The sequence below is a fragment of the Amblyraja radiata genome, chromosome 45 (assembly GCF_010909765.2).
Source record: "Amblyraja radiata isolate CabotCenter1 chromosome 45, sAmbRad1.1.pri, whole genome shotgun sequence".
NCBI classification, from domain to species: Eukaryota; Metazoa; Chordata; class Chondrichthyes; order Rajiformes; family Rajidae; genus Amblyraja; species Amblyraja radiata.
Window position 1 is genome coordinate 5096796 of NC_046000.1, and position 26972 is coordinate 5123767.

The 26972-nt window shown below is 47.4% G+C and overlaps 1 protein-coding gene across 1 annotated transcript in view; it reads left to right on the forward strand.

The window, feature by feature from the left end:
* Window positions 1-543: 543 nt before the first annotated feature.
* Window positions 544-26972, forward strand: part of LOC116968432 — a 32743-nt gene continuing 6314 nt past the window's right edge. The window contains exons 1-4 of the mRNA XM_033015200.1: window positions 544-747; window positions 8014-8721; window positions 19821-20060; window positions 24720-24780. Coding sequence (XP_032871091.1) covers window positions 544-747; window positions 8014-8721; window positions 19821-20060; window positions 24720-24780 — 1213 coding nt within the window. The remainder of the gene's footprint in view (window positions 748-8013; window positions 8722-19820; window positions 20061-24719; window positions 24781-26972) is intronic.

The following is a 26972-nucleotide window of genomic DNA, read 5'->3' on the forward strand; positions in this document are numbered from 1 at the left end:
AGAAACTTACAAAATTCTTAAGGGTAGATGCAGGAAGATTGGTCCCGATGTTGGGGAAGTCCAGAACAAGGGGTCACAGTTTAAGGATAAGAGGGAAATCTTTTAGGACCGAGATGAGAAAAAAAAAATTTCACACAGAGAGTGGTGAATCTGTGGAATTCTCTGCCACAGAAGGTAGTTGAGGCCAGCTCATTGGCAATATTTAAGAGGGAGTTTAGATGTGGCCCTTGTGGCTAAAGGAATCAGGGGGTATGGAGAGAAGGCAGGTACAGGATACTGAGTTGGATGACCTATTCCTGCACCTATTTTCTATGTTTCTATGGACGTGCCCTGACCAAAGATGGCCGCCTCCCCTATCTCACCTCCCATTGACTTAAATGTGCCCTGACCAAAGATGGCCACCACCTGGAGAGGAGAGGGAAAAGAGATAGAGAAGGAGAGAGAGAGAAGGGAAGGTGAAGAAGAAGCCAGAGAAGGGGAGAGAGAAAGAGAAAGAAAGAGGGAGCGAGACAGAGAAAAAAATGAAGGTTACCATTAACTAAGATGGCCGTCCAGGGCTTCACTCCCATTGAGTTCAATGGAAGGCTGCCAGTAGCTAAGATGGCTGCCCGAGGCTTCACTCCCTATAGACTGCAATGGCAGACTGCCAGTAGACAAGATGGCCGCCTGCAGCTCCACAGGGAAATGCCAGCATCCAAAATGGCCGCCCCCGGCTTCTCTCTCATTGACCTCTATGGCTTGCTGCCAGTAGCTAAAATGGCGGGGGCGATGGGGGGGTGGGGTGAGAAGGGGGGGGAGAGAGAGAGGGGGGAGAACGTGACTATTTGGGGAAATGAGAGAATAGACGGTGAAAGTGGGAGAGAGAGGAGGGAGAGAAGGGGTAGAGAGAGGGAGGAGGGGTGTATGTGTGCGTATCTGGGGATTATTGCCTCCTCACCAACCCCTCTCCCTCCTCCTCCCCTCATTCCCTCTCTCTCTCCATCTCCCTCTCTCTCCCCATCTCCCTCCATCTCTCTCTCGCTCCTCTTTCCCCGGCGGCCATTTTGTTGTCAACCTCCATAGTTGGACCAATCTACAATACCTGCTTAATCTCACCCCTGGAGCGCTGCTGACCCCGGGTTCTTCCCCGGGAGAGCGCCCCGTTGGGAGGGAGGGAGGGAGGGATTGAGAGGAAGGGAGGGGCATGGAGGCAGACATGCTGAAGAAGACACTTACCCTGATGGTGGCCATTTTGTTGTCAACCTCCATAGTTGGCCAATCTTCCATCCTTCCTTAATCTCACCCCTGGAGCCCTGGTGACCCCGGGTTCTTCCCCGGGAGAGCGCCCCGTTGGGAGGGAGGGAGGGAATGAGAGGAAAGGAGGGCACAGAGGCGGAAATGATGAATTAATTAATAGGTTTATTGGCCAAGTATTCTCATACAAGGAATTTGCCTTGCTGCTCCGCCCACAAGTGACAACATGACATATAGTAACAGTTCGGAATGACATATAAAACATTAAACATTAATAATAACACATTAGCGATTAAACATGTGAATTAAATAAAATACCAGAGCAAAAGGGGGCGACAGATTTTTGATTACTACTCGTGGAAAAATAGCTGTTTTTATGTCTGGTTGTGGCGGCCATGACAGTCCGGAGTCGCCTTCCAGAGAGAGGGATTCAAAGAGAAGACACTTAACCTAACGGTGGCCATTTTGTTGTCGACCTCCATTGTTGGCAAATCTTCAGTCCCTCCTTAATCTCACCCTGGAGCCGTTTAAATTTCATCTCCTCCATTCTATACTTTTCTCTCTCTCTCCCCCCTCTCTCTTCTCTTTCCTCTCTCTACCCCCTCTCTCTACGTCTCTCTCCCCCCCGCTCCCCCTTTCCATCTCTTCCCTCTCTTTTTCCCTCTCTCTCTCTCTCTCTCTCTTTATAAACTAGTCAGCTAAACTATAATAAACTAAACAAAAAACTAAATCAAACTCTTTCTCCCCCCTCTCCCTGTCTCTCCCCGCTCTCTCTCTCCTCTCTCTCTCCCCTCTCTCTCTCTCCCTTCTCTCTCTCTCTCCTTCTCTCTCTCTCCCCTTCTCTCTCTCAAAACACTTACATTAACAGACACATGAGAAGGTTTTCCACAATGTTTTAAAGTCACGTTTATCGCTAGAGTTCGATCGACTGAATCTTCACACGTGTACGTTTGTTCCACTCTGTTGACATTTCCTAAATCAAAATAGAGCATTTCAGTTGAGTGTAGTTTATTGTCCCGTATAGCGAGGTACAGTGAAAAGCTTTCTTGTTGCGTGCTATCCAGTCAGCGGGAAGACTGACTCCGCTATCTTTAAGAGCCGTATTGAGCTCTCTATTGAAAGCATCCAGAGAACCGGCCTCCACCGCCCTCTGAGGCAGAGAATTCCACAGACTCACAACTCTCTGTGGGTTCCCTCAATAGCAAGAATGTCCTTCCTCAAATTTGGAGGACAAACCTGCACACAATAGTCCAGCTGTGGTCTCACTAGGGCCCTGTACAACTGCAGAAGGACCTCTTTGCTCCTGTACTCAACTCCTCTTGTTATGAAGGCCAACATGCCATTCCCTTTCTTCAAGCCTGCTGTACCTGCATGCTTAGTTTCATTGACTGATGAACAAGGACCCCCAGATCCCGTTGTACTTCCCCTTTTCCCAACTTGACGCCATTTAGATAGTAATCATATTTAGTATTTTGTTGCATATCCTTTGCATGCAATGACTGCATTGTCATTGAAAGAATATAAAGCAGAATAGTAAAAGCTTCTTTAGGTATCTGAAGAGAAAAAAAATAGTTGGACCATTGAAGACTGAAAAAGGGGAATTTATTATGGGGAACAAGGAAATGGCAGATGAGTTGAACAGGTACTTTGGATCCGTCTTCACAAAGGAGGACACAAACAATCTTCCTGATATAATAGTGGCCAGAGAATCTGGGGTGACAGAGGAACTGAAGAAAATCCACATTAGACAGGAAATGGTGTTGGGTAGACTGATGGGACTGAAGGCTGATAAATCCCCAGGGCCTGATGGTCTGCATCCCAGGGTACTTAAGGAAGTGGCTCTAGAAATCGTGGATGCATTGGTGATAATTTTCCAATGTTCTATAGACTCAGGATCAGTTCTTGCGGATTAGAGGGTAGCTAATGTTATCCCACTTTTAAAAAAAGGCGGGAGAGAGAAAACGGGGAATTATAGACCAGTTAGCCTGACATCGGTGGTGGGGATGATGCTGGAGTCAATTATAAAAGATGAGATAGCCGCACATTTGGATAGCAGTAACAGGATCGGTCCGAGTCAGCATGGATTTGCGAAGGCGAAATCATGCTTGACTAATCTTCTGGAATTTTTTGAAGATGTAACTCGGAAAATGGACAAGGGAGAGCCAGTGGATGTAGTGTACCTATACTTTCAGAAAGCATTTGATAAGGTCCCACATAGGAGATTAGTGGGCAAAATTAGGGCACATGGTATTGGGGGTAGAGTGCTGACATCAATAGAGAAGTGGTTGGCAGACAGGAAACAAAGAGTAGGGATTAACGGGTCCCTTTCAGAATGGCAGGCAGTGACTAGTGGGGTACCGCAAGGCTCGATGCTGGGACAGCAGCAATTTACAATATACATCAATGATTTGGATGAAGGGATTCAAAGTAACATTAGCAAATTTGCAGATGACAAAGCTGGATGGCAGTGTGAACTGCAAGGAGGATTCTATGAGAATGCAGGGTGACTTGGACAGGTTGGGCGAGTGGGCAGGTGCATGGCAGATGAAGTTTAATGTGAATAAATGTGAGGTTATCCACTTTGGTAGCAAAAACAGGAAGGCCAATTACTATCTAAATGGGGAAAGGGGAAGTACAGCGGGATCTGAGGATCCGTGTTCATCAGTCGATGAAAGTAAGCATGCAGATACAGCAGGCAGTGAAGAAAGGGAATGGCATGTTGGCCTTTATAACAAGAGTAGTCGAGTATAGGAGCAAAGAGGTCTTTCTGCAGTTGTACAGTGCCCTCGTGAGACCACACCTGGAGTATGTGCAGTTTTGGCCTGTTGGCCTTCATAACAAGAGGAGTTGAGTATAGGAGCAAAGAGGTCCTTCTGCAGTTGTACAGAATCCTAGTGAGACCACACCTGGAGTATTGCGTGCAGTTTTGGCCTGTTTGCCTTCATAACAAGAGGAGTTGAGTATAGGAGCAAATAGGTCCTTCTGCAATTGTACAGGTCCCTAGTGAGACCACACCTGGAGTATTGTGTGCAGTTTTGGTCCCGTTTTTTGAGGAAGGACATTCTTGCTATTGAGGGAGTGCAGCATCGGTTTACAAGGTTAATTCCTGGGTTGGCGGGACTGACATATGCTGAGAGGATGGAGCAGCTGGGCTTGTATACTCTGGAGTTTAGAAGGATGAGAGGAGATCTCATTGAAACATACAAGATTATCAAGGGTTTGGACACGCTAGAGGCAGGACACATGTTCCCGATTGTAATGTATTCATGCATATTCATTATATGCGAATTAGTTGGTCTTGTATATAAGTAGGGAATGTTGGGTAATAAATCTCTCTTGTGATCCAGCCAGCCTGCGTGTAAGTTATTGTTCATTCTACTGTCCGGAATATAACAAAATTGGCGACGAGGATGGGATAGAGTTTGTGAACTCATCCTTTAAATACAGTGCAGGACTGTTTTACAACACGCAGGATTGTTTAACAGTTTAAACAGTCAATACGGAGTTGTGTCGCAGTTGTTTGCGAGCTGGACACGAGAGGCCTGCAGATCCTTCTAGGCAGGGGGCTGTAGTAAAACAGCAGCTGGATAAATTGGCAAGAGTTTGTCAGGCTATCTCTATGTTGTGTCTACGTGGCAAGATGTCATCCTTGGGAGTGTACAAGATTATTGACTGAGTTTTCTTTGTTGAATTCCTCAAGCTGAATAGTCTTTGTACAGCTAAGTTTTAGGTGAATTGTTACACCAGAACAGACAGGAATTTGGGGTTTTGAACGGACCTTTTATTTAATTTTTTTTTTAAAAGAGAACGACACGATGGCAGCATCCACAGGCTACATTGGGAACCTTGGAAACTTTGACAAGAGTAGAGAGCCATTCAGCTCCTACATGGAGAGAGCAAACATGTTTTTCACGGCAAACAATATATTAGAGATTAGTGGTGAAGGAGAGATAGTGACTGAAACAAATAAGGCTGTTTGCGAACGCATGAAAGCAATTCTGCTCACGGAGATCGGTCCTGAAGTGTACGGCACACTCGAGAATCTCCTTGCACCGTTAAAGGCAAAAGACGTGCCATTCAATGACATTATAAATAGGTTGGAGGAGCACATCAACCCAAAGCCTCTGGAAATTGCAGAAAGCTATAAATTTGGCACTAGAAACCAGAAGCAGAATGAGACAATCAATGAGTACATTGTTGCCTTGAAAAACTTAAGTTTACACTGTAACTTTGGAACATTTCTTGGACGAGCACTACGAGACAGATTTGTTTGTGGTCTAGTGGATGAACGAATTCAGTCCAAACTGATGAACACTCCAGATCTCACATTCGAGAAAGCATGCAAGATTGTTACCACAATAGAGATGGCATCAAAGAATGCTCGCGTGTTTCGTCCACCACGGACTGCAGTGGCCGTTTACAGTCACAAGGCAGTGCCTATGGCCAAACCAAGAGGCGCTAAACCAAAACCAAAGTATGGCGGGGAGCCAAGTTTAGCCAGTTGTTATCGTTGCAACGGTAATCACTCATCACAATTTTGTCAGTTCAAAATGGCCAAGTGCTATAACTGCCAGAAGAAAGGCCATATCGCCTCAGCATGTCGGGCCAAGCATAAAACAGGAAACCAACAATCTGCGGGAATCAAGCAACAACACCGAAGAGGAGTTCACAACTTGGAGGTGAACCCAGATGGAAATGAACTTGGGTTGTACACCATTTATGCAACCAACATCGATAAGCCTACAACCAGCCAAGGCAAGGACTTTCGAACTAAACTATTGATTAATAAACAGTTAATCGATATGTGTATTGACACGGCAGCAGATTGTTCGGTCATGAGCAAAGACCTGTACGAAACAAAGTTCCCAGAGATACCATTGTTTGAGAGTAAGGTCAAGCTGAGAACCTACACGGGCGAAGTTTTGGAGACTTGTGGACAAATGAACTGTAAAGTTCAGCATAATGGTCAGTCAGTAACACTGCCTATCATAGTGGCCAGCTACAGAAATAAACCAACCCTCCTTGGAAAGGATTGGCTGAGTAGAATAGAATTAGACTGGAAGAACATTTTCAGCGTCAATTTATCCAAATCACGTCTTGAAAAAGTCATAAGCAAACATGCAAACATTTTTGCTGACAGTGACACGGGAATAACAGGGTACTCTGCACACATTCGACTTAAGCAAGATGTGAGGCCTGTGTATTGTCGACCAAGACCTGTACCATATGCACTAAAGCAACAAGTGGAGGTAGTACTTGACAGATTAGAGCGTAATGGAGTACTTGTGAAGACAGACCAGAGTAACTGGGCAACGCCAATTGTGGCCGTACCCAAGGCTGATAAAACTGTTCGACTATGTGGTGATTACAAATTCACAATCAACCAAGCCGTATGACGAACAATATCCGTTACCAACCTCACAAGATCTATACGCAGAACTTAGCGGAGCAAGAATCTTCACTAAACTGGATTTGTCTCACGCTTACGCCCAACTCAATGTTGACAAGGAAAGTCAGCAGTACTTGACTATCAACACACATAAGGGCTTGTATCCATATACAAAGCTGCCCTATGGTGTGAAATCATCCCCAAAAATGTTTCAGTCTGTCATGAATCAAATATTACAAGGCATTCTGCACTGTGTGCAACCAGGATGACCTATTGATATTCACAGAAGGCATGGTAGAACATCTGGAAATCGTAGAGCAAGTTCTCATAAGACTGAACTGCCACAATGTCAAATTGCGTCAAAGTAAATGTGCATTTGCACAGTCAGAGGTGGTCTACCTTGGACTCAAGGTAGACGCCAATGGACTTCGCCCAGTGAAAGCGAAAGTTGAAGCAATTGTGAATGCTCCAAAACCAAACAATGTGTCAGAGCTACGATCATTTCTTGGCATGGTGCAGTTCTATGCACGATTCCTTCCAGATTTAGCAACTGTGCTAAAGCCACTACATCATCTGCTACAAAAATACGTGAAATGGACGTGGGGAAAGGAACAGCAACGTGCATTTGACATCTACAAGGAAAACTTGACAAGTGACAAACTTCTTGTTCACTATGATACAACACATGAGATGAAACTTGCTTGTGATGTTTCAAGTTATGGTGTAGGTGCAGTGATCTTCCACGTAATGAATGACGGACAGGAAAAGCCTATTGCTTTTGCATCCCGCACCCTGTCGTCGAGTGAACACAACTATGTGCAGATAGAAAAGGAAGCACTCAGCATCGTGTTCGGAATCAAGAAATACCATCAGTTTCTTCTCGGCAGACCATTCACCCTGGTAACTGATCACAAGCCACTATTAGTGATACTGGGTCCCAAGTCAGCTATACCTTCCATGGCGGCATCAAGGATGCAGCGCTGGGCAATTTTGCTGTCCCAGTATGTCACAAGGTGGAGTACAGGAGCTCCAAGTGCAACGCAGTTGCAGATGCGTTGTCCCGGTTGCCCCATGAGAACTCTGATGTGGGAAGCGAGAACTCAATCTACACAATGCAAGTGGTAGATGAAGACTTTCCAGTGACTGCAACAGAAATTACAGCAGAAACAAAGAAAGACAATGTGCTGAAGTGGGTTTATGAACAGACATTGAATGGTTGGACTGAAATCGATAGTGGATTGAACTCAGTTCTGAACTCAGAGCTGAAGCCTTTCCATAATCGACGCCATGAATGATCATGTGAGCAGGGATGCGTTAAATGGGGTTACAGAGTGGTTGTACCAGAGTCTTTGAGAAACAAAATTATGAACGAACTTCATGCCGAACATCCTGGCATAGTAAGCATGAAATCAATTGCCAGAAGTTTTGTTTATTGGCCTGGTATTGACAGTGACATTGAGTCACTGGTGAGCAAATGTAGCGTCTGCCAAAATTGCCGGAGTAAACCACCAAAAACACCACTGCAACCCTGGTCATGGCCAAGTAGACCTTTTCAGAGAGTTCATGTAGATTTTTGTGAAAAGGGTAATGATCACTTTCTGGTGCTGGTAAGTCATTCCAAATGGATTGAGGTTAAACATATGGGGTCAAGCACTACTACTGAGCGTACCATAGATGAGTTGAGATCAATTTTTGCATGCCATGGTTTACCGGAAGAACTTGTTTTTGACAACGGGCCTCAGTTTCGTTCAGAACAGTTCAAAGATTTCATGCAGCGGAATGGTGTGAAACACACACTTGTTCCCCCATACCATCCAGCCTCTAACGGGGTGGCGGAAAGGTCTGTTAGAGTTGTCAAAGAGGCTCTCAAGAAACAGGTTTTGCAGGGTAGTTCAAAGCTCAGCATGAAACATCGTTTGGCTAGTTTCTTGCTGAAGTACAGAACCACACCACACACAACAACAGGTTACTCACCTGCAGAACTGTTGATGAAGAGAAGGCTAAGAATACGCCTAAGTCTAGTTCAACCCAATTTGGCTTTGAGAGTTGAACAAAAACAATTGTCAAAAACGTCACTTCGACTCCCACAAAAAGGAGAGGTACTTTTTGTACAAATAGGAAGCAGAGAGTGGGGATAAATGGTTCATACTCGGGATGGCAACCGGTAACTAGCGGGGTTCCGCAAGGGTCGGTGCTGGGACCCCAGTTGTTCACAATTTATATAAATGATTTGGAGGAGGGAACCAAGTGTAATATATCAAAATTTGCGGACGATACAAAAATGGGAGGAAAAGTAGGGGATGAGGAGGATAGGAAGAGTCTGCAAAAGGATATAGATAAGCTAGGTGAGTGGGCAACAACTTGGCAGATGAAATTTAATACTAATAAATGTGAAGTCATTCACTTTGGGAAAAAAAATGATAGGGCAAGTTATTTTCTAAATGAGGAGGAGCTGCGTTGTAATGCAACGCAAAGGGATCTAGGGGTATTAGTACATGAATCACTAAAAGTTAGTATGCAGGTGCAGCAAGCAATCAGGAAGGCCAATGGAGTTTTGGCCTTTATTGCTAGGGGGATTGAGTATAAAAACACGGAGGTCTTGCTGCAGCTGTACACAGTATTAGTGAGACCACATTTGGAATACTGTGTACAGTTCTGGGGTCCATACTTAAGAAAGGATGTACTAGCCCTGGAGGCAGTGCAGCGAAGGTTTACAAGATTAATTCCTGCAATGAGGGGATTGACATATGAGGAAAGGTTAAGTAGGCTGGAACTCTACTCTTTGGAGTTTAGAAGAATGAGAGGCGATCTCATTGAAACATATAAGATCGTGAGGGGCCTTGATCGGGTGGATGCACCGAGGATGTTCCCAATGATCGGGGAAACTAGAACTAGGGGACATAGTTGCAGAATAAGGGGGGGCTCTTTTAAAACTGAGATGAGGAAGAACTTCTTCACCCAGAGGGTGGTTAATTTATGGAATTCACTGCCCCAGGGAGCAGTGGAAGCAGAAACGTTAAATATATTTAAGACTAAAATAGATGGTTTTTTAGCTGCCAAGGATATAAGGGGCTACGGGGAGAGGGCAGGGATATGGACCTAGGTATGGTTAGTATAGTAAGACCTGAGTGATCTCCTGGACAAGTGTCGATCGCCTGGATTGGGGTCGGAGAGGAATTTCCCGGATTTTTTTCCCGAATTGGACCTGGGTTTTTATCCGTTTTTTTGCCTCCCCCAGGAGATCACGAGGTTCTTGGGGTGGAGAGGGGTGATAGCGGTATAAAGGGGAGGGTAGTGTCTTGTGTTCTGTGTCTTGTGTCTACTGTTTGTGGGTAAGTGTGTCTGTTTAGTGTTCAGCCATGAGCGAATGGCGGTGCGGGCTCGACGGACCTGGTGGTCTACTCTCGCACCTACTTTCTATGTTTCTATGTTTTACTTCAAGCCAGATGAGCATGTTCGTGTTCTCAGTCCTCCCAACAAGTCCAGTAGAGACAAATGGGACGTTGGGAAAATAGTGGAAGTGTGTGGAACAAAAAGATACTTAGTTGAAGTTGGAGATAGGATCAAAAGTGTTCATGTTGATCAAATGATTCCAGCCAAAGATGAACCAAAACTGAACATGAAGTCCTAATCCCTGAGTCTTTATCAGAAAGTGAGTTGGAAGAGCCAACTGTGATTGAAACACAAAGTTCAGTTAGTACAGACAAATAAACAGATTCCTCTGGTCAAAGTCAGAGTACTAAAAGAGAGCCAAACAAGTCTACAGTTGAGTCAACACCTAAACCTTTTTTTTTTTTTTTTTTTTTTTTAATTTCAAAATATACTTTATTCAATTGGAAAATATATACAATTTCTGAACCATTCAAACAAAATTCATCCGACATTTTCGGAGACTATACAAATTTTTTCCAGTACAATTTTTTTACATTTGTCAAATTTCACCAAACAGTCCCCCACCAGTGCCACTCTGTGGCCCCTGTCCAAGTAATAAATATATACAATGTGTACACAGTGCGAAAATTTCCATCTTCCAAATACATTTTCGTCGGCTATAGATTGTTCAATTCAATACCGTTTATGTCTTTTAAGTTCCACAAAAATGTCCCCCACCCGTGCCACTCATGTGGCCCCCTGGCGTGGGATACCTGCCCTTAATTTAATTTAATTTGAGGGGCGTCTCCACTATACCGTGCCCCCCATGTCCAGCAGCGGAAGGACCGTAGACTGTGGCCCTCCCCCACCGGGCCTTGGCGTTGGCTGCACCAAGCTTCAGCGAATCCTTAGCACGTACTCCTGCAGTCTGCAGTGGGCCAGTCGGCAACATTCCCTGACGGACATCTCGCTCTGCTGGGTGGTGAGCAACGCTCGGGCAGACCAAAGAGCGTCTTTCACCGAGTTGATGACCCTCCAGCAGCACTCGATGTCAGTCTCTGAATGTGTCCCTGGGAACAGTCCGTAAATCACAGAGTCCTCTGTGACGGAGCTGTTCGGGATAAATCGTTCCAGGGACCCTTTCATACCTCTCCAGACTCGTTTTGTAAACCCACACTCTGCAAAGAGGTGGGCAACCGTCTCCTCTCCATAGCAACCGTCCCGGGGGCAGCGTGCGCTGGTAGTGAGGTTCCGACGGTGCAGGAAGGATTTAACTGAGAGGGCTCCCCTCACCGCCAGCCAAGCCAGGTCTTGGTGCTTGTTGGTCAGTTCTGGCGATGAAGCATTTTGCCAGACAAGCTGGGCAGTCTGCTCTGGGAACCACGCCACCGGATCCATCGAGTCCTTTCCCTGCAGTGCCTGCAGGACATTCCGTGCTGACCACTGCCCGATGGACTTGTGGTCAAAGGTGTTGGTCCGGAAGAACCTTTCAACAGACGTCAGATGGGGCGGCAATGTCCAGCTGACTGGTACATTGCGTGGCATCTGCGCCAGGCTCATCCTTCGCAACACCGGGGACAGGTAGAGCCTCAGCAGGTAGTGGCACTTAGTGCCCACGTGCCTTGGCTCTACACTCCGCCTGATGCAGCCACACACAAAGGTGGCCATCAGGATGAGGGCGACGTTGGGCATGCTTTTACCCCCGTTGTCTGCCGACTTGTACATGGTGACCCGTCGCACCCGGTCCATCCTCGACCCCCAGATGAACTGGAAGACGGCCCGGGTGATCCCCGTGGCGTAGGAGGGAGGGACAGGCCACACCTGTGCCAAGTACAGCAGACCCGAGAGCACCTCACACCTGATGACCAAATGTTTTCCGGTTATGGAGAGGGAGCGTTGCCTCCACAGCTCCAGCTTCCTCCCCACCTTGGCTATCCGCTCCAGCCAATTCTTGTTACTCGACTCAGCCCCCCCGAACCAGATCCCCAGCACCTTCAAGAAGTCAGGCTTGATGGTGAAGGGGATGGAAGATCGGTCGGGCCAGTTGCCAAAGAGCATGGCCTCGCTCTTCCTGCGGTTCACCCTGGCTTCCGTGGCCGACTCAAACTGGTCACAGATGCTGATCAATCTGCGGACCGACCCTGGATCCGAGCAGAAGACGGCGACATCGTCCATGTACAGGGAGGTCTTGACCTGAATGCCCCCACTGCCTGGCAATGTCACTCCTCTTATGCTCGCATCCTTCCTGATGGACTCGGCAAAAGGTTCAATACAGCAGACAAACAAGACAGGAGAGAGAGGGCAACCCTGCCTGACTCCAGACCTTACAGGGAAACTGTCTGATTCCCACCCATTGATTTGGACGGCACTACGGATGTTGGTGTAGAGCAGTTTGATCCAATTTCGGATTCCCTCCCCAAAACCCATTTTGGAGAGCACGTCCCTCATGTACGTGTGCGATATCCTGTCGAAGGCCTTCGCCTGGTCCAAGCTGACTAGGCAGGCATCCACCCGTCTGTCCTGCACGTAGGCGATGGTATCTCTCAGCAGCGCTAGGCTGTCTGAGATTTTCCTGCCAGGTACAGCACAGGTTTGGTCCGGGTGGATCACCCGTCCCAGAGCAGACTTGACCCGGTTGGCGATGGCCTTAGACAGGATCTTGTAGTCTACATTCAACAATGTTATGGGTCTCCAATTCTTTATATCCTTCATCTCCCCCTTCTGCTTGTAGATTAGGGTGATGCTGCCCTTCCTCATGGAGTCTGACATGCTGCCGGCTAGAAGCATGTCGTTGTACACTTCCAGCAGGTCCGGGCCCACCCAGTCCCACAGAGCCGAATACAACTCGGCCAGTAAGCCATCGCTTCCGGGAGTTTTACTCGAGTCAAAGGAGCGGATGGAGCCAGTCAGCTCCTCTAGGGTCAGTGGTTGGTCCAGACTCTCCTTCTTGCTGTCCTCCAAGACCTCCGTGATAGAGGACAGGAAGTTCTGGGAGGCGGTGCTGTCTGTGGCCTTTTGGTCATACAATTCCGAGTAAAAGGATTTGCAGACCCTCATCATGTCTGTCTGCGAGGATGCTACCGAGCCGTCCTCCTCCCTAAGGCTGTTGATCACAGAGCTCCCCCTGTGAACCTTATGGAAGAAGAAACGTGAGCACGTCTCATCCTGCTCCACATGGCGGACCCTGGATCGGGGCCTAAACCTTTTTTTTTTAAATTTCAAAATATACTTTATTCAATTGGAAAATATATACAATTTCTGAACCATTCCAATAAAATTCATCCGACATTTTCGGAGACTATACAAACTTTTTCCAGTACAATTTTTTTTTTTACATTTGTCAAATTTCACCAAACAGTCCCCCACCAGTGCCACTCTGTGGCCCCTGTTCAAGTAATAAATATATACAATGTGTACACAGTGCGAAAATTTCCATCTGACATTTCAAGTTCCACAAGAGATGTCCCCCACCTGTGCCACTCATGTGGCCCCCTGGTGTGGGATACCTTCCCTTAATTTAATTTGAGGGGCGTCTCCACCATACTGTGCCCCCCATGTCCAGCAGCGGAAGGACCCTAGACTGTGGCCCTCCCCCACCGAGCCTTGGCGTTGGCTGCACCAAGCTTCAGCGAGTCCCTTAGCACGTACTCCTGCAGTCTGCAGTTGGCCAGTCGGCAACATTCCCCGACGGACATCTCGCTCTGCTGGGTGGTGAGCAACGCTCGGGCAGACCAAAGAGCGTCTTTCACCGAGTTGATGACCCTCCAGCAGCACTCGATGTCAGTCTCTGAATGTGTCCCTGGGAACAGTCCGTAAATCACAGAGTCCTCTGTGACGGAGCTGTTCGGGATAAATCGTTCCAGGGACCCTTTCATACCTCTCCAGACTCGTTTTGCAAATCCACACTCTGCAAAGAGGTGGGCAACCGTCTCCTCTCCATAGCAACCGTCCCGGGGGCAGCGTGCGCTGGTAGTGAGGTTCCGACGGTGCAGGAAGGATCTAACCGAGAGGGCTCCCCTCACCGCCAGCCAAGCCAGGTCTTGGTGCTTGTTGGTCAGTTCTGGCGATGAGGCATTTTGCCAGACAAGCTGGGCAGTCTGCTCTGGGAACCACGCCACCGGATCCATCGAGTCCTTTCCCTGCAGTGCCTGCAGGACATTACGTGCTGACCACTGCCCGATGGACTTGTGGTCAAAGGTGTTGGTCCGGAAGAACCTGTCAACAGACGTCAGATGGGGCGGCAATGTCCAGCTGACTGGTACATTGCGTGGCATCTGCGCCAGGCCCATCCTTCGCAACACCGGGGACAGGTAGAACCTCAGCAGGTAGTGGCACTTAGTGCCCACGTGCCTTGGCTCTACACTCCGCCTGATGCAGCCACACACAAAGGTGGCCATCAGGATGAGGGCGACGTTGGGCACGCTTTTGCCCCCGTTGTCTGCCGACTTGTACATGGTGACCCGTCGTACCCGGTCCATCCTCGACCCCCAGATGAACTGGAAGACGGCCCGGGTGATCCCCGTGGCGTAGGAGGGAGGGACAGGCCACACCTGTGCCAAGTACAGCAGACCCGAGAGCACCTCACACCTGATGACCAAATTTTTCCCGGTTATGGAGAGGGAGCGTTGCTTCCACAGCTCCAGCTTCCTCCCCACCTTGGCTATCCGCTCCAGCCAATTCTTGTTACTCGACTCAGCCCCCCCGAACCAGATTCCCAGCACCTTCAATAAGTCAGGCTTGATGGTGAAGGGGATGGAAGATCGGTCGGGCCAGTTGCCAAAGAGCATGGCCTCGCTCTTCCTGCGGTTCACCCTGGCTCCCGTGGCCGACTCAAACTGGTCACAGATGCTGATCAATCTGCGGACCGACCTTGGATCCGAGCAGAAGACGGCGACATCGTCCATGTACAGGGAGGTCTTGACCTGAATGCCCCCACTGCCTGGCAATGTCACTCCTCTTATGCTCGCATCCTTCCTGATGGACTCGGCAAAAGGTTCAATACAGCAGACAAACAAGACAGGAGAGAGAGGGCAACCCTGCCTGACTCCAGACCTTACAGGGAAACTGTCTGATTCCCACCCATTGATTTGGACTGCACTACGGATGTCGGTGTAGAGCAGTTTGATCCAATTTCGGATTCCCTCCCCAAAACCCATTTTGGAGAGCACGTCCCTCATGTACGTGTGCGATATCCTGTCGAAGGCCTTCTCCTGGTCCAAGCTGACTAGGCAGGCATCCACCCGTCTGTCCTGCACGTAGGCGATGGTATCTCTCAGCAGCGCTAGGCTGTCTGAGATTTTCCTGCCAGGTACAGCACAGGTTTGGTCCGGGTGGATCACCCGTCCCAGAGCAGACTTGACCCGGTTGGCGATGGCCTTAGACAGGATCTTGTAGTCTACATTCAACAATGTTATGGGTCTCCAATTCTTTATATCTTTCATCTCCCCCTTCTGCTTGTAGATTAGGGTGATGCTGCCCTTCCTCATGGAGTCTGACATGCTGCCGGCTAGAAGCATGTCTTTGTACACTTCCAGCAGGTCCGGGCCCACCCAGTCCCACAGAGCCGAATACAACTCGGCCGGTAAGCCATCGCTTCCGGGAGTTTTACTCGAGTCAAAGGAGCGGATGGAGCCAGTCAGCTCCTCTAGGGTCAGTGGTTGGTCCAGACTCTCCTGCTTGCTGTCCTCCAAGACCTCCGTGATAGAGGACAGGAAGTTCTGGGAGGCGGTGCTGTCTGTGGCCTTTTGGTCATACAATTCCGAGTAAAAGGATTTGCAGACCCTCATCATGTCTGTCTGCGAGGATGCTACCGAGCCGTCCTCCTCCCTAAGGCTGTTGATCACAGAGCTCCCCCTGTGAACCTTATGGAAGAAGAAACGTGAGCACGTCTCATCCTGCTCCACATGGCGGACCCTGGATCGGGGCCTAAACCTGTTACACCTGTTACTGTTAGACGATCAGGCAGGATCCGTAAACCAGTAGTCAGATTAGGTTTTTAAATTAAGTAACTCACTGTCTAGGTAGAATGAAAATGTGTAAATATGTAAAATAAATATATTGTGTTATCATTTAAAATTGAATAAAAACTGGTTTAAATCAAGTATCATAACAAGAAAATTGTAACTGTGTACTTAGATTTAATACTTAAAAAAGGAGAGCAGTGTAATGTATTCATGCATATTCATTATATGCTAATGAGTTGGTCTTGTAAATAAGTAGGGAATGTTGGGTAATAAATCTCTCTTGTGATCCAGCCAGCCTGCGTGTAAGTTATTGTTCATTCTACTGTCCGGAATATAACACCGGGGGAGTCCAGAACCAGGGGCCACAGTTTAAGAGTAAGGGGTAAGTATTAGAACGGAGACGAGTAAACACTTTTTCTCACAGAGAGTTGTGAGTCTGTAGAATTCTCTGCTTCAGAGGGCGGTGGAGGCAGGTTCTCGATACTTTCAAGAGAGAGCTCGATAGGGTTCTTAAAGATAGCGGAGTCAGGGGATACGGGGAGAAGACAGGAACGGGGTACTGATTGGGGATGATCAGCCATGATCACATTGAATGGCGGTGCTGGCTGGAAGGGCCGAATGGCCTACTCCTGCACCTATTGTCTATTGAAGTCTGTGATTCATGGACATCACCAGTTGCTCACCAGCCTCAAAAAGGCTGGCAGTATCATCAAGGACCCACACCATCCTGGCCACACACTCATCTCCCTGCTACCTTCAGGTAGAAGGTACTGGAGCCTGAAAACTGCAACAACCAGGTTCAGGAATAGCTACTTCCCCACAGCCATCAGGCTATTAAACCTGGCTCGGACAAAACTCTGATTATTAATAACCCATTAGATGTTATTTGCACTTGATCAGTTTATTTATTCATGTGTGTATATATTTATATAATGGTATATGGACACACTTATCTGTTTTGTAGTAAATGCCTACTATGTTCTGTGTGCTGAAGCAAAGCAAGAATGTCATTGTCCTATACACGGACACATGACAATAAACTCACTTGAACTTGAACTTGAAGTTGCTGGGTGTCTTCTCTGGTGATGCTCTGCCAGGCCTGCATTGCAGCCATCTTTAAGCTGATGCTTGTTTTGGGGCCTAGTCCCCTTCACTTTTCTCTTCAGCGTATAAAAGGCACGTTCCATTGGGTTCAGATCGGGTGAAACAGCTCAAATGTTAAATGCAACAAATGCATCGCGTTTGAATAACGTTGCACCCTCCTGCAATGTTAAATGCAGCAAATGCGTTGCATTCAAGTAATATTGCAACCCCCCGGGATGTGAAATGCATTAAATTCATTGCAATAATCTTGCAAAACCCCTCAGATGTGAAATGCAACAATGACGTCATAGAGGGGACGACGGGGGCGGGACATCCAGTCATCTGACTGATCGGACGTCCCCATTGGCGGAGAGAGATATCACTCAACCGGGCGGTGAGGCGGGACTTGCAGATGACCGGACGTGGCGGATGATTGGAGGAGAGGGACGTCAGTCAGAGGGAGGGAGAAGGAACCCGCCCCCTTGTCTCTCTCTGGTCCGCGTTGCAGACAGGAGTGAGCACTAAGATCTTTGGACAGGAGTGAGAGAGAGGGAGAAGGAGAGAGAGAGAGAGAGAGAGAGAGAGAAAGGAAGGAGTGTGGGCTGGGGAGGTAGGGAGGGAAGGTGAGGGGAGGGAGCGAGGGAGAGAGAGGGAGAAATTAAGAATTGAGTGAAAATTGAAGAATTGAGTGAAAGAGGGAGGGAGTGAGAGAGAGAAAGGAGGGGGAGAGGGAAAGATAGAGGGGAGAGAGAGAGGGAGAGGAAAAGATAGAGGGCAGGCGAGGAGAGGGGAGGGAAGAGAGATAGAGGGGAGGGAGAGAGAGGGAGGGAAAGAAAGAAAGGGAGAGATGGAGGGAGAGAGATGGAGGAGTGTGGGCTGCTGGAGGGATGAGGGAAGGTGGGGCAGGGAGAGAGGGAAAGAGAAATTGAGTGAAAAATGATTTGTGAAAAATTAGGATTTGAGTGAAAGAGGGGGAAGGTGTGAGGGTGGAGGAGGGAGGGAGGAAGGGAGGAGGGAGAGAGACAGAGAAAGGAGAGAGGGAGAGGGAAAGGTAGAGGAAGGGGAAGGTGAGAGAGGGGGAGAGAGATAGAGAGAACGAGAGAGCCGAGGATGAGGAGAGAGAGAGATGAGAGAGAGTCGCGGAGAGGATAGCGAGAGAGAGCTCTCTGAGATGGCTCGCGAGAGAGCTGCATGAGCGGAGCGGAGTCGTGGCTTTTGCTGAGGGCTCTTGCGAGCTGGTGAGAGGCTTGCCAGGGGTGCTGTCGCTTTCCCTTTGATTATCCGAAGTTCTCTCCGCTGTTCTCTTTGCCAAATCTCGTGAGGAGAGGGAGAGGGAGAGGGATGCATTTTAAAGGAATTGCAGTTTTCACTTTCGGAGCAGATTTGCAAGTTTGACCCCAGCGTCTGAAGAAGGGTCTCGGCTCGAAACGTTGCCTATTTCCTTCGCTCCATAGATGCTGCATCACCCGCTGAGTTTCTCCAGCATTTGTGTCTACCACCTATTAAATTCAATCATTAGTTAAGTTCAGAGTGATGGCGTTCGTGCGTGCGCGCTTGGAGGGCGTGCGTGTGTGTGGGCACACAATACACCATGTGTGGTCTCACCAGGGCCCTGTACAACTGCAGAAGGACCTCTTTGCTCCTATACTCAACTCCTCTTGTTATGAAGGCCAACAGGCCAAAACTGCACACAATACTCCAGGTGTGGTCTCACCAGGGCCCTGTACAACTGCAGAAGGACCTCTTTGCTCCTATACTCAACTCTTTCTCTGTTTCCTTTAGTGGCCTTTCCAAATAAAATGAAAACATCTTTTACACTCGATGTTTGAATTATGTACTTCAACCAGTTTAAACTTGGAGCTTAGTTTGGAGATACAGCGCTGAAACGGGCCCTTCGGCCCACCGAGTCCGTGCCGACCAGCGATCCCCGCACACTAACACTATCCTACACACACACACACACACATACTAGGGGATAATTTACAATCATTACCAGAAGCCAATTAACCTACAAACCCACACATCTTTGGAGTGTGGGAGGAAACTGGAGCGCCCGGAGAAATCCCACGTAGGTCACGGGGAGGGAACGTGCAAACTCCGCACAGACAGCACCTGTGGTGGGGATGGAACCAGGGTCTCTGGCGCCGTGAGGCGGCAACTGTACTGCTGGGCCACCGTGATGACCAGAGAGGGAGGGAGAGGTGAATACTTCTCTCTCCCTTGTCCCCCTCTCTCTCCCTGCTTCTTTCTCTCTCTCCCTCATCCCTCTCTCAATCTCTCCAAAACGTTCTCAAAAGTTTAACAAAACTTAAATTTTTTATCTCTTAAACTTTATCTCACACTCATTCCCTCCCTCTCTACCTCTGTCCCCCCCTCATTCCCCCCCCCCCCCCCCCCCCCCTCCTTTGTTCTCTCCATCCCACCCTCAATGCCCCAAAAAACAACAAAATCCACCCCGGAACCAACATTCGGCATTTCGCCCTCCACCCGGACGCCTGAGACCCGCCGTCCCGCTTTGCCAGCGCCGGTGCGCCGCCCTAAAGCGCCCCCTCCCTCCGGAAGCGCCTTTGTGGACAAGAGCCAGGAACTTGCTCGGCTACAGGATCTTTGCTTTGGACAAGAGGTCGCCACCAAAGATCTTAGAGCTCTGCTCCTTTGTGGACAAGAGCCAGGATCTTGCTCCGCTCTAAGATCTTTGCTCCGAACGGCTTCTGGTCACTTCATAGAGGATCATAGAGCGGAGTATCTTTGGTTACTTTTGTGTTTGAAATTCACCTGAGGTGACGAAAACAGCAGCCAAGAAGGGCGCCAAGAAAGCATTGGCGAAACCTGTAGGCAAGGCGGGCAAGAAGCGCAGGAGGTCAAGGAAGGTTCACCCTGACACCGGCATCTCCTCCAAGGCCATGAGCATCACGAACTCGTTCGTGAACGATATTTTCGAGCGCATCGCGGGCGAGGCTTCCCGCCTGGCCCATTACAACAAACGGTCGACCATCAGTTCCAGGGAGATTCAGACCGACGTGCGCCTGCTGCTGCCCGGGCAAACAATTGGGCTGCAGCCACCCGACAAGCAAATTTCATTTTGTGAACACAAACTTGTTAAAAAAGGCGAGGCAAACAATTGGGTTGCAGCCGCCCGACAACCAAAATTCAATGTGTGAACACAAACTTGTCAAAAAGGCGAGGCAAAGAATTGGGCTGCAGCTGGTCGACAACCAAAATTTTTTTTGTGAACACAAACTTGTCTAAAAAGGTGAGGCAAACAATTGGGCTGCAGCTAGCCGACAACCAAAATTTATTTTGTGAACACGAACTTATTCAAAAAGGCGAGGCAAACAATTGGGCTGCAGCCGCCCGACAACCAACATTCATTTTGTGAACATGAACTTGTTCAAAAAGGTGAGGCAAACAATTGGGCTGCAGCCGCCCGACAACCAAAATTCATTTTGTGAACACAAATTTGGTCAAAAAGGTGAGGCAAACAATTGGGCTGCAGCCGCCCGACAACCAAAATTCATTGTGTGAACACGAACTTGTTAAAAAAGGCGAGGCAAACAATTGGGCTGCAGCCGCCCGACAACCAAATTTCATTTTGTGAACACAAACTTGTCAAAAAGGCGAGGCGAACAATTGGGCTGATAAAAAAAGAGACAATTTTAATATAGAGAGATTGAGTGGTTGTAATTTGTTGTAATTCTCAATCCTCTGGACTCACTGAAGAATTTGTGCAAAACATTTTTTTGAGGCGGGGCTGTTGGGGTGGGATGGGGGGTTGCTTCTTCTTTCGTGAGGCGTGCACAGCCTAAAGTTGTAGGACAACTTGTTCTATTTGATCTTCTGTTTGTGCACGTCGAGTTGATTGCATTAGTCGAAATAGGGAGGACCACGTGAAGGTTGCAATCTTCCACCCCGGGGGTGGCAAACGTCCTGCAGCCGAGAGAGGGGGACTGCTTCAGGCGGGGGCTCTCGTGGGCTGATGAGGGAGGGGGTGTCCTGCAGCGGGGGATGGGGGGCGGCTTCAGGAGGGGGAAGCATCCTATAGCCAGGCGGAGGGCAGCGTCTTGAGGTGGGGATGCCAGTGGGGGGGGGGGGGTGGGGCGGAGGGGGGGGTAGTGAGTGACCCACTCATGGCCTCTGAACTCACTGCCTTGGGACTAACTCATGGTCTCTGGACTGACTGACTAACTCATGGCCTCTGGACTGACAGACTGAATCACAGCTTGTGGGCTGACTGACTTATGCCCGACTTCTGGAGTCACGTCCGACTTTTGTAAACTGAAAACTGTAACATCCACATTGAGGAACAGCTTCTTCCTGACAGCCATCAGGCTATTAAACATAACAAATAAGCTCTGAACTACGAAATACTGTATTATTTGTACTATTTGTCTCTCTCACACACATACACACACACTCTCAGACACACACACACACAGACAATCAGACATACATACAGACTCACACACGTACAGACACTCTCAAACACACATATACACACACACACAGACACTCTCTCACACACACACACAGCGGTGGACTGGGTCTAAAAATATTGGGTGCCAGGAGACAAAGAGGGCCCACCCACAACTACAATGCTATCATTTAACAGGAGCCCACTTGCCATCACTTCATCAGGGGCCCACTTGCCATCGGGCAAGCTGACACCCTGGCCAGTCCGCAACTGCACACACGCATATACGCACGCACACACACAGTTAACTAATTTACCGCTAATTGGAGGGGCAAGAGGTGGAGGTGTTGCATTGCTTGTCAGGGAAGAGATTACAGCAGTGCTTTGGCGGGATAGATTAGAGGGCGCGTCTTGGGAGGATATTTGGGTGGAACTGAGAAATGGGAAAGGTGTAGCAACAGTTATAGGGGTGTATTATAGACCGCCTAATGGGGAGCAAGAATTGGAAGAGCAAATATGTAAGGAGATAGCAGATATTAGTAGTAAGCACAAGGTAGTGATTGTGGGAAACACATTCTGTAAATGGGCTGGATGGTTTGGAGTTTGTAAAATATAACCATATAACCATATAACAATTACAGCACGGAAACAGGCCATCTCGGCCCTACAAGTCCGTGTCGAACAATTATTTTCCCCTAGTCCCATCTACCCGCACTCAGACCATAACCCCCCATTCCCTTCCCATCCATATACCTATCCAATTTATTTTTAAATGATAAAATCGAACCTGCCTCCACAACTTCCACTGGAAGCTCATTCCACACAGCTACCACTCTCTGAGTATGTGTGCATACTTTTGAAAAACATAAAAGTGGATAAACAGAAAATGTGTGCAGGATAGTTTTTTGCAGCAATACATAGAGGTACCTACTAGAGAAGGGGCAGTGCTGGACCTCCTGTTAGGAAATGAGACAGGTTAGGTGCAGAAGTATGTGTTGGGGAGCACCCTGGGTCCAGTGATCACAATACCATTAGTTTCAATATAATTATGGAGAGGGTCAGAACTGGACCTAGGGTTGAGATTTTTGATTGGCGAAAGGCTAACTTTGAGGAGATGCGAAAGGATTTAAAAGGTGTGAATTGGGACATTTTGTTTTATGGGAAGGATATAGAAGAGAAATGGAAGACATTTAAAGAAGAAATTTACATTTTAGAGTACAGAATCTTTATGTCCCTGTTCGATTGAAAGGAAATAGAAAAAATTGGAAAGAGCCATGGTTTTCAAGGGAAATTGGACAGTTGGTTCGGAAAAAGAGAGAGATCTACAATAATTATAGGCAGCATGGAGTAATGAGGTGCTTGAGGAGTATAAAGAATGTAAAAATAATCTTAAGAAAGAAATTTGAAAAGCTAAAAGAGGTTGCTTTGGCAAGTAAGGTGAAAGTAAATCCAAAGGATTTCTACAGCTATATTAATAGCAAATGGATAACGAGGGATAAAATTGGTCCATTAGAGAGACAGAGTGGACAGCTATCTGCAGTGCCAAAAGAGATGGGGAGATATTGAACAATTTATTTTCTTCGGTATTCACCAAGGAGAAGGATATTGAATTATGTGAGGTGAGGGAAACAAGTAGAGTAGCGATGGAAACTATAAGATTCAAAGAAGAGGAAGTACTGACACTTTTGAAAAACATAAAAGTGGATAAGTCTCCAGGTCCTTACAGGATATTCCCTAAGACATTGAGGGAAGTTAGTGTTGAAATAGCAGGGGCTATGACAGAAATATTTGAAATGTCATTAGAAATGGGAATAGTGCCTGAGGATTGGCATATTATGATCACTACCACCAAGCGGTTCCTTTACCTCAGGTTCTCTTATCATATCTGGTTCATTGGACAATACTAAATCCAGAATTGCTTTTTCTCTGGTAGGCTCCATTACACGCTGCTCTAAGAATCCATCTCGGAGGCATTCTACAAACTCTCTTTCTTTGGGTCCTTAACCAACCTGATTTTCCCAGTCAACCTGCATATTGAAATCCCCCATCACCACAGTGGCATTACCTTTGTTACATGCCTGTCTCATGCAAAATGAGAGCACATGATATTGGGGGTAGGGTGCAGGCATGGATAGAAAATTGGTTGGCAGACGGGAAACAAAGAGTATGGATTGACGGGTCCCTTTCAGAAAGGCAGGCAGTGACTAGTGGGGTACCGCAAGGCTCGGTGCTGGGACTGCAGCTATTTAAAATATACATTAATGATTTAGATGAAGGGATTAAAAGCAAAATTAGAAAATTTGCAGATGACACAAAGCTGGGTGGCAGTGTGAACTGTGAAGAGGATGCTATGAGGATGCAGAGTGACTTGGACAGATTGGGTGAGTGGGCAGACACAGTTTAATGTGGATAAATGTGAGGTTATCCACTTTGGTGGCAAAAACGGGAAGGCAGATTATTATCTAAATGGAGTCAAGTTGGGAAAAGGGGATGTACAACAGGATCTGGGGGTCCTTGTTCATGTCAATAAAAGTAAGCATGCAGGTACAGCAGGCAGTGAAGAAAGCTAATGGCATGTTGGCCTTCGTATCAAGAGGAGTTGAGTATAGGAACAAAGAGGTCCTTGCAGCGCAGGTTCACAAGGTTAATTCCCGGGTTGGCAGGACTGTCATATGTTGATAGAATGGAGTGCCTGGGCTTGTATACTCTGGAATTTAGAAGGATGAGAGGGTATCTTATTCAAACCTATAAGATTATTAATGGTTTGGACACGCTAAAGGCATGAAATATGTTCCCGATGTTGGGGGAGTCCAGAACCAGTGGCCACAGTTTAAGGATAGGGGTAAGCCATTTGGAACGGAGATGAGGAAAAAACCTTTTCATACAGAGAGTTTTGAGTCTGTGGAATTCTGACTCGGAGGGTGGTGGAGGCTGGCACCCTCGATGCTTTCAAGAGAGAGCTAGACAGAGCTCTTAAAGATAACGGAGTCAAGGGTATGGGGAGAAGGCAGGAATGGGGTACTGATTGTGGATGATCAGCCATGGTCACATTAAAAGGCGGTGCTGGCTCGAGGGGCCAAATGGCCTACTCCTGCACCTGTTGTCTATGTCTATTGCTCTGGATGTTATCGCAAAGCACTTACCGGTGCCGCTTTGCTCCGCATTCTCCCTGTCCTTTGCCTCCTTTCCCGCTGCTAGACAAGATGCTGCTTTACTCGAGTCGATGCTCAGTGACAATCTAACTGTTGTTGTCTCCTTCTATACGCAGCGCACCGACCTGCCAGGGAAATGCAGAGAAAGTGGCGAGGAGGGGAAAAGGGAGAATCAGAGTGACAGACAGAAAGAGGGACGCCTCTCATTTTCTAGCTCTGCCCTCGGTTTTCTGCAACTGCCCATTCTCAACCATCAATCAACAATAGAATTTAAATTTAGCTCCCCCGCTAATCCCTGCGTTGAATTGGTCGAAATAAGGACCTGCAGATGCTGGTTCAGACACAAGATAAGATGTTGGTTCACACTATGTGCTGGAGTAACCAGCATCTCAGGATAAAAGGCATAGGTGATGTTTTTGCTTGGGACGCTTCTTCAGCCTGAAATTGTGGAGGGGGAGTGGGGAAATTGAGGGTGGGGTGGGGAGGGCGTGGAAAGTTGGAGGTGAGAATACACCGGGTCAAATCAGGGCCGGCAACAATTTACCTTTCCGCCTGGACATTGGAGGAACAGCACCTGATGTTTAGCTTGTGAAGCGGTATGAACAGTGATTCTCTGTGTTTAAATGACTTCCACCAACACTCTCCTCCCTCTCCCTCTGCCCCCATCACCCATTAGTCATTTAACCAGATCCACTGTTTGCCCCATTGTATCCCTCTTGGGATAGCACCATCCTTGGCCACAAGTTTGCAACAAGATCTAGAGCAGTTGGGAAGGTGGGACAAGGAATGGCAGATGGAATTTAACTCTGACAAATAAGAGATGTTGCATTTTCATCTATGAAGGATCAGGGGTAGGATTTTTAAAAGTGCATCAAGGAGAATCTTTGTTTCAGTACATTAATAATCTCACTAGGGATGGGGCATTGATGGGCCCAATCCCAGGCAGTGAGGCTGGGCAAGTGGATAAAGTGTCAGTGTGCAATCACTTTTGGGATAGTGAGAGTAACTCAAAGTTTCAAAGTAGTTATGGAAAAATGAGAAGTATTTTCTGGAACTTAAGTGTCTGAATTGGAGAAAGGACCATTTCATGATCATTACAAAGAACCTGGCAAATGTGGATGGGGAGATGTGACTTGCAGGGAAATGTACATGTACAGGGAAGTTGGAGTTATTTCAGAGTTCATGTTCAACTTGCTCCATTAGGGCAGAAAGTCCAGGGATTCCTGAATCTCGAGGGATGTTGAGGGATTGATTAAATAAATTAAGAAAAGCAGTATAGAGAGATGTGGTTCACATGGACATCAAACAACCTTTGGCAAGGTCCCACGCAGAGACTTCATGAATAGAGAGAGGGGGCTGGGGGGAGAAGGTGGAATAAGAAAAAGTTGTGAAATAAATTCAGGAGGGAAAGAGGAATCAAGAAAATTAGTGGCAGCTCAGATCAAGGACAATCTCAGGAAGATTGCTAAATAGATTAAGAGCAAAGTGTTACCAGGGAAAGATTCAGGCCTGTTTGTTCTCTTATCTTTCATAAGTAAAATCATTGAGAAAGTTGTCCTCCAGCAACTTAATCACTTCCTGGCCTCAACTGGCTGCTACGCCAACTTCCAGTCAGGATTTCGACCTCTTCAAGCACCGAGACCGCCCTTATTAAAGTTGTAAACGACATCCATCTTAACACAGACCCTGGCAAAGTTTCAATATTAATGCTATTAGACCTCAGTGCTGCATTCGACACTGATGATCTCTCAATACTTTTGGACAGGTTGGAAAAATGGGTGGGGCTTTCAGGCACAGTCTTAAGTTGGTTCAGGTCATATCTACAAGATAGGAACTATTTTGTTTCCATTGGCGACTTTGTATCAGAACCAACCAACATGACGTGTGGAGTCCCGCAAGGTTCGATCTTAGGGCCGTCTTTATTCAACATCTACATGCTCCCACTAGGGCAAATCATGCGAAATAATAATATTGACCACCACTGCTATGCCGATGACACTCAAATCAATGTAGCGCTATCACCAAATGACTATCGCCCCATAGATCTGCTGTGCCAGTGCATTGAGCAAGTCAAAGACTGGATGTGCCAAAATTTCCTCCAACTAAATAAGGACAAAACGGAGATAATTGTTTTGGTGCTAAAAAAGAAAGGCTTAAAGAAACCCAACACCTTCACTCTCTGTCCCTGAAAACTTCAAACAAAGCCAGAAATCTTGGAGTTATTATGGATTCAGATTTACATTTCGACAGTCACATCAAATCAGTAACAAAATCGGCCTACTATCACCTCAAAAACGTAGCAAGATTAAGAGGACTCATGTCAGCTCAAGACTTAGAAAACCTTGTACATACCTTTATTACTAGTAGGC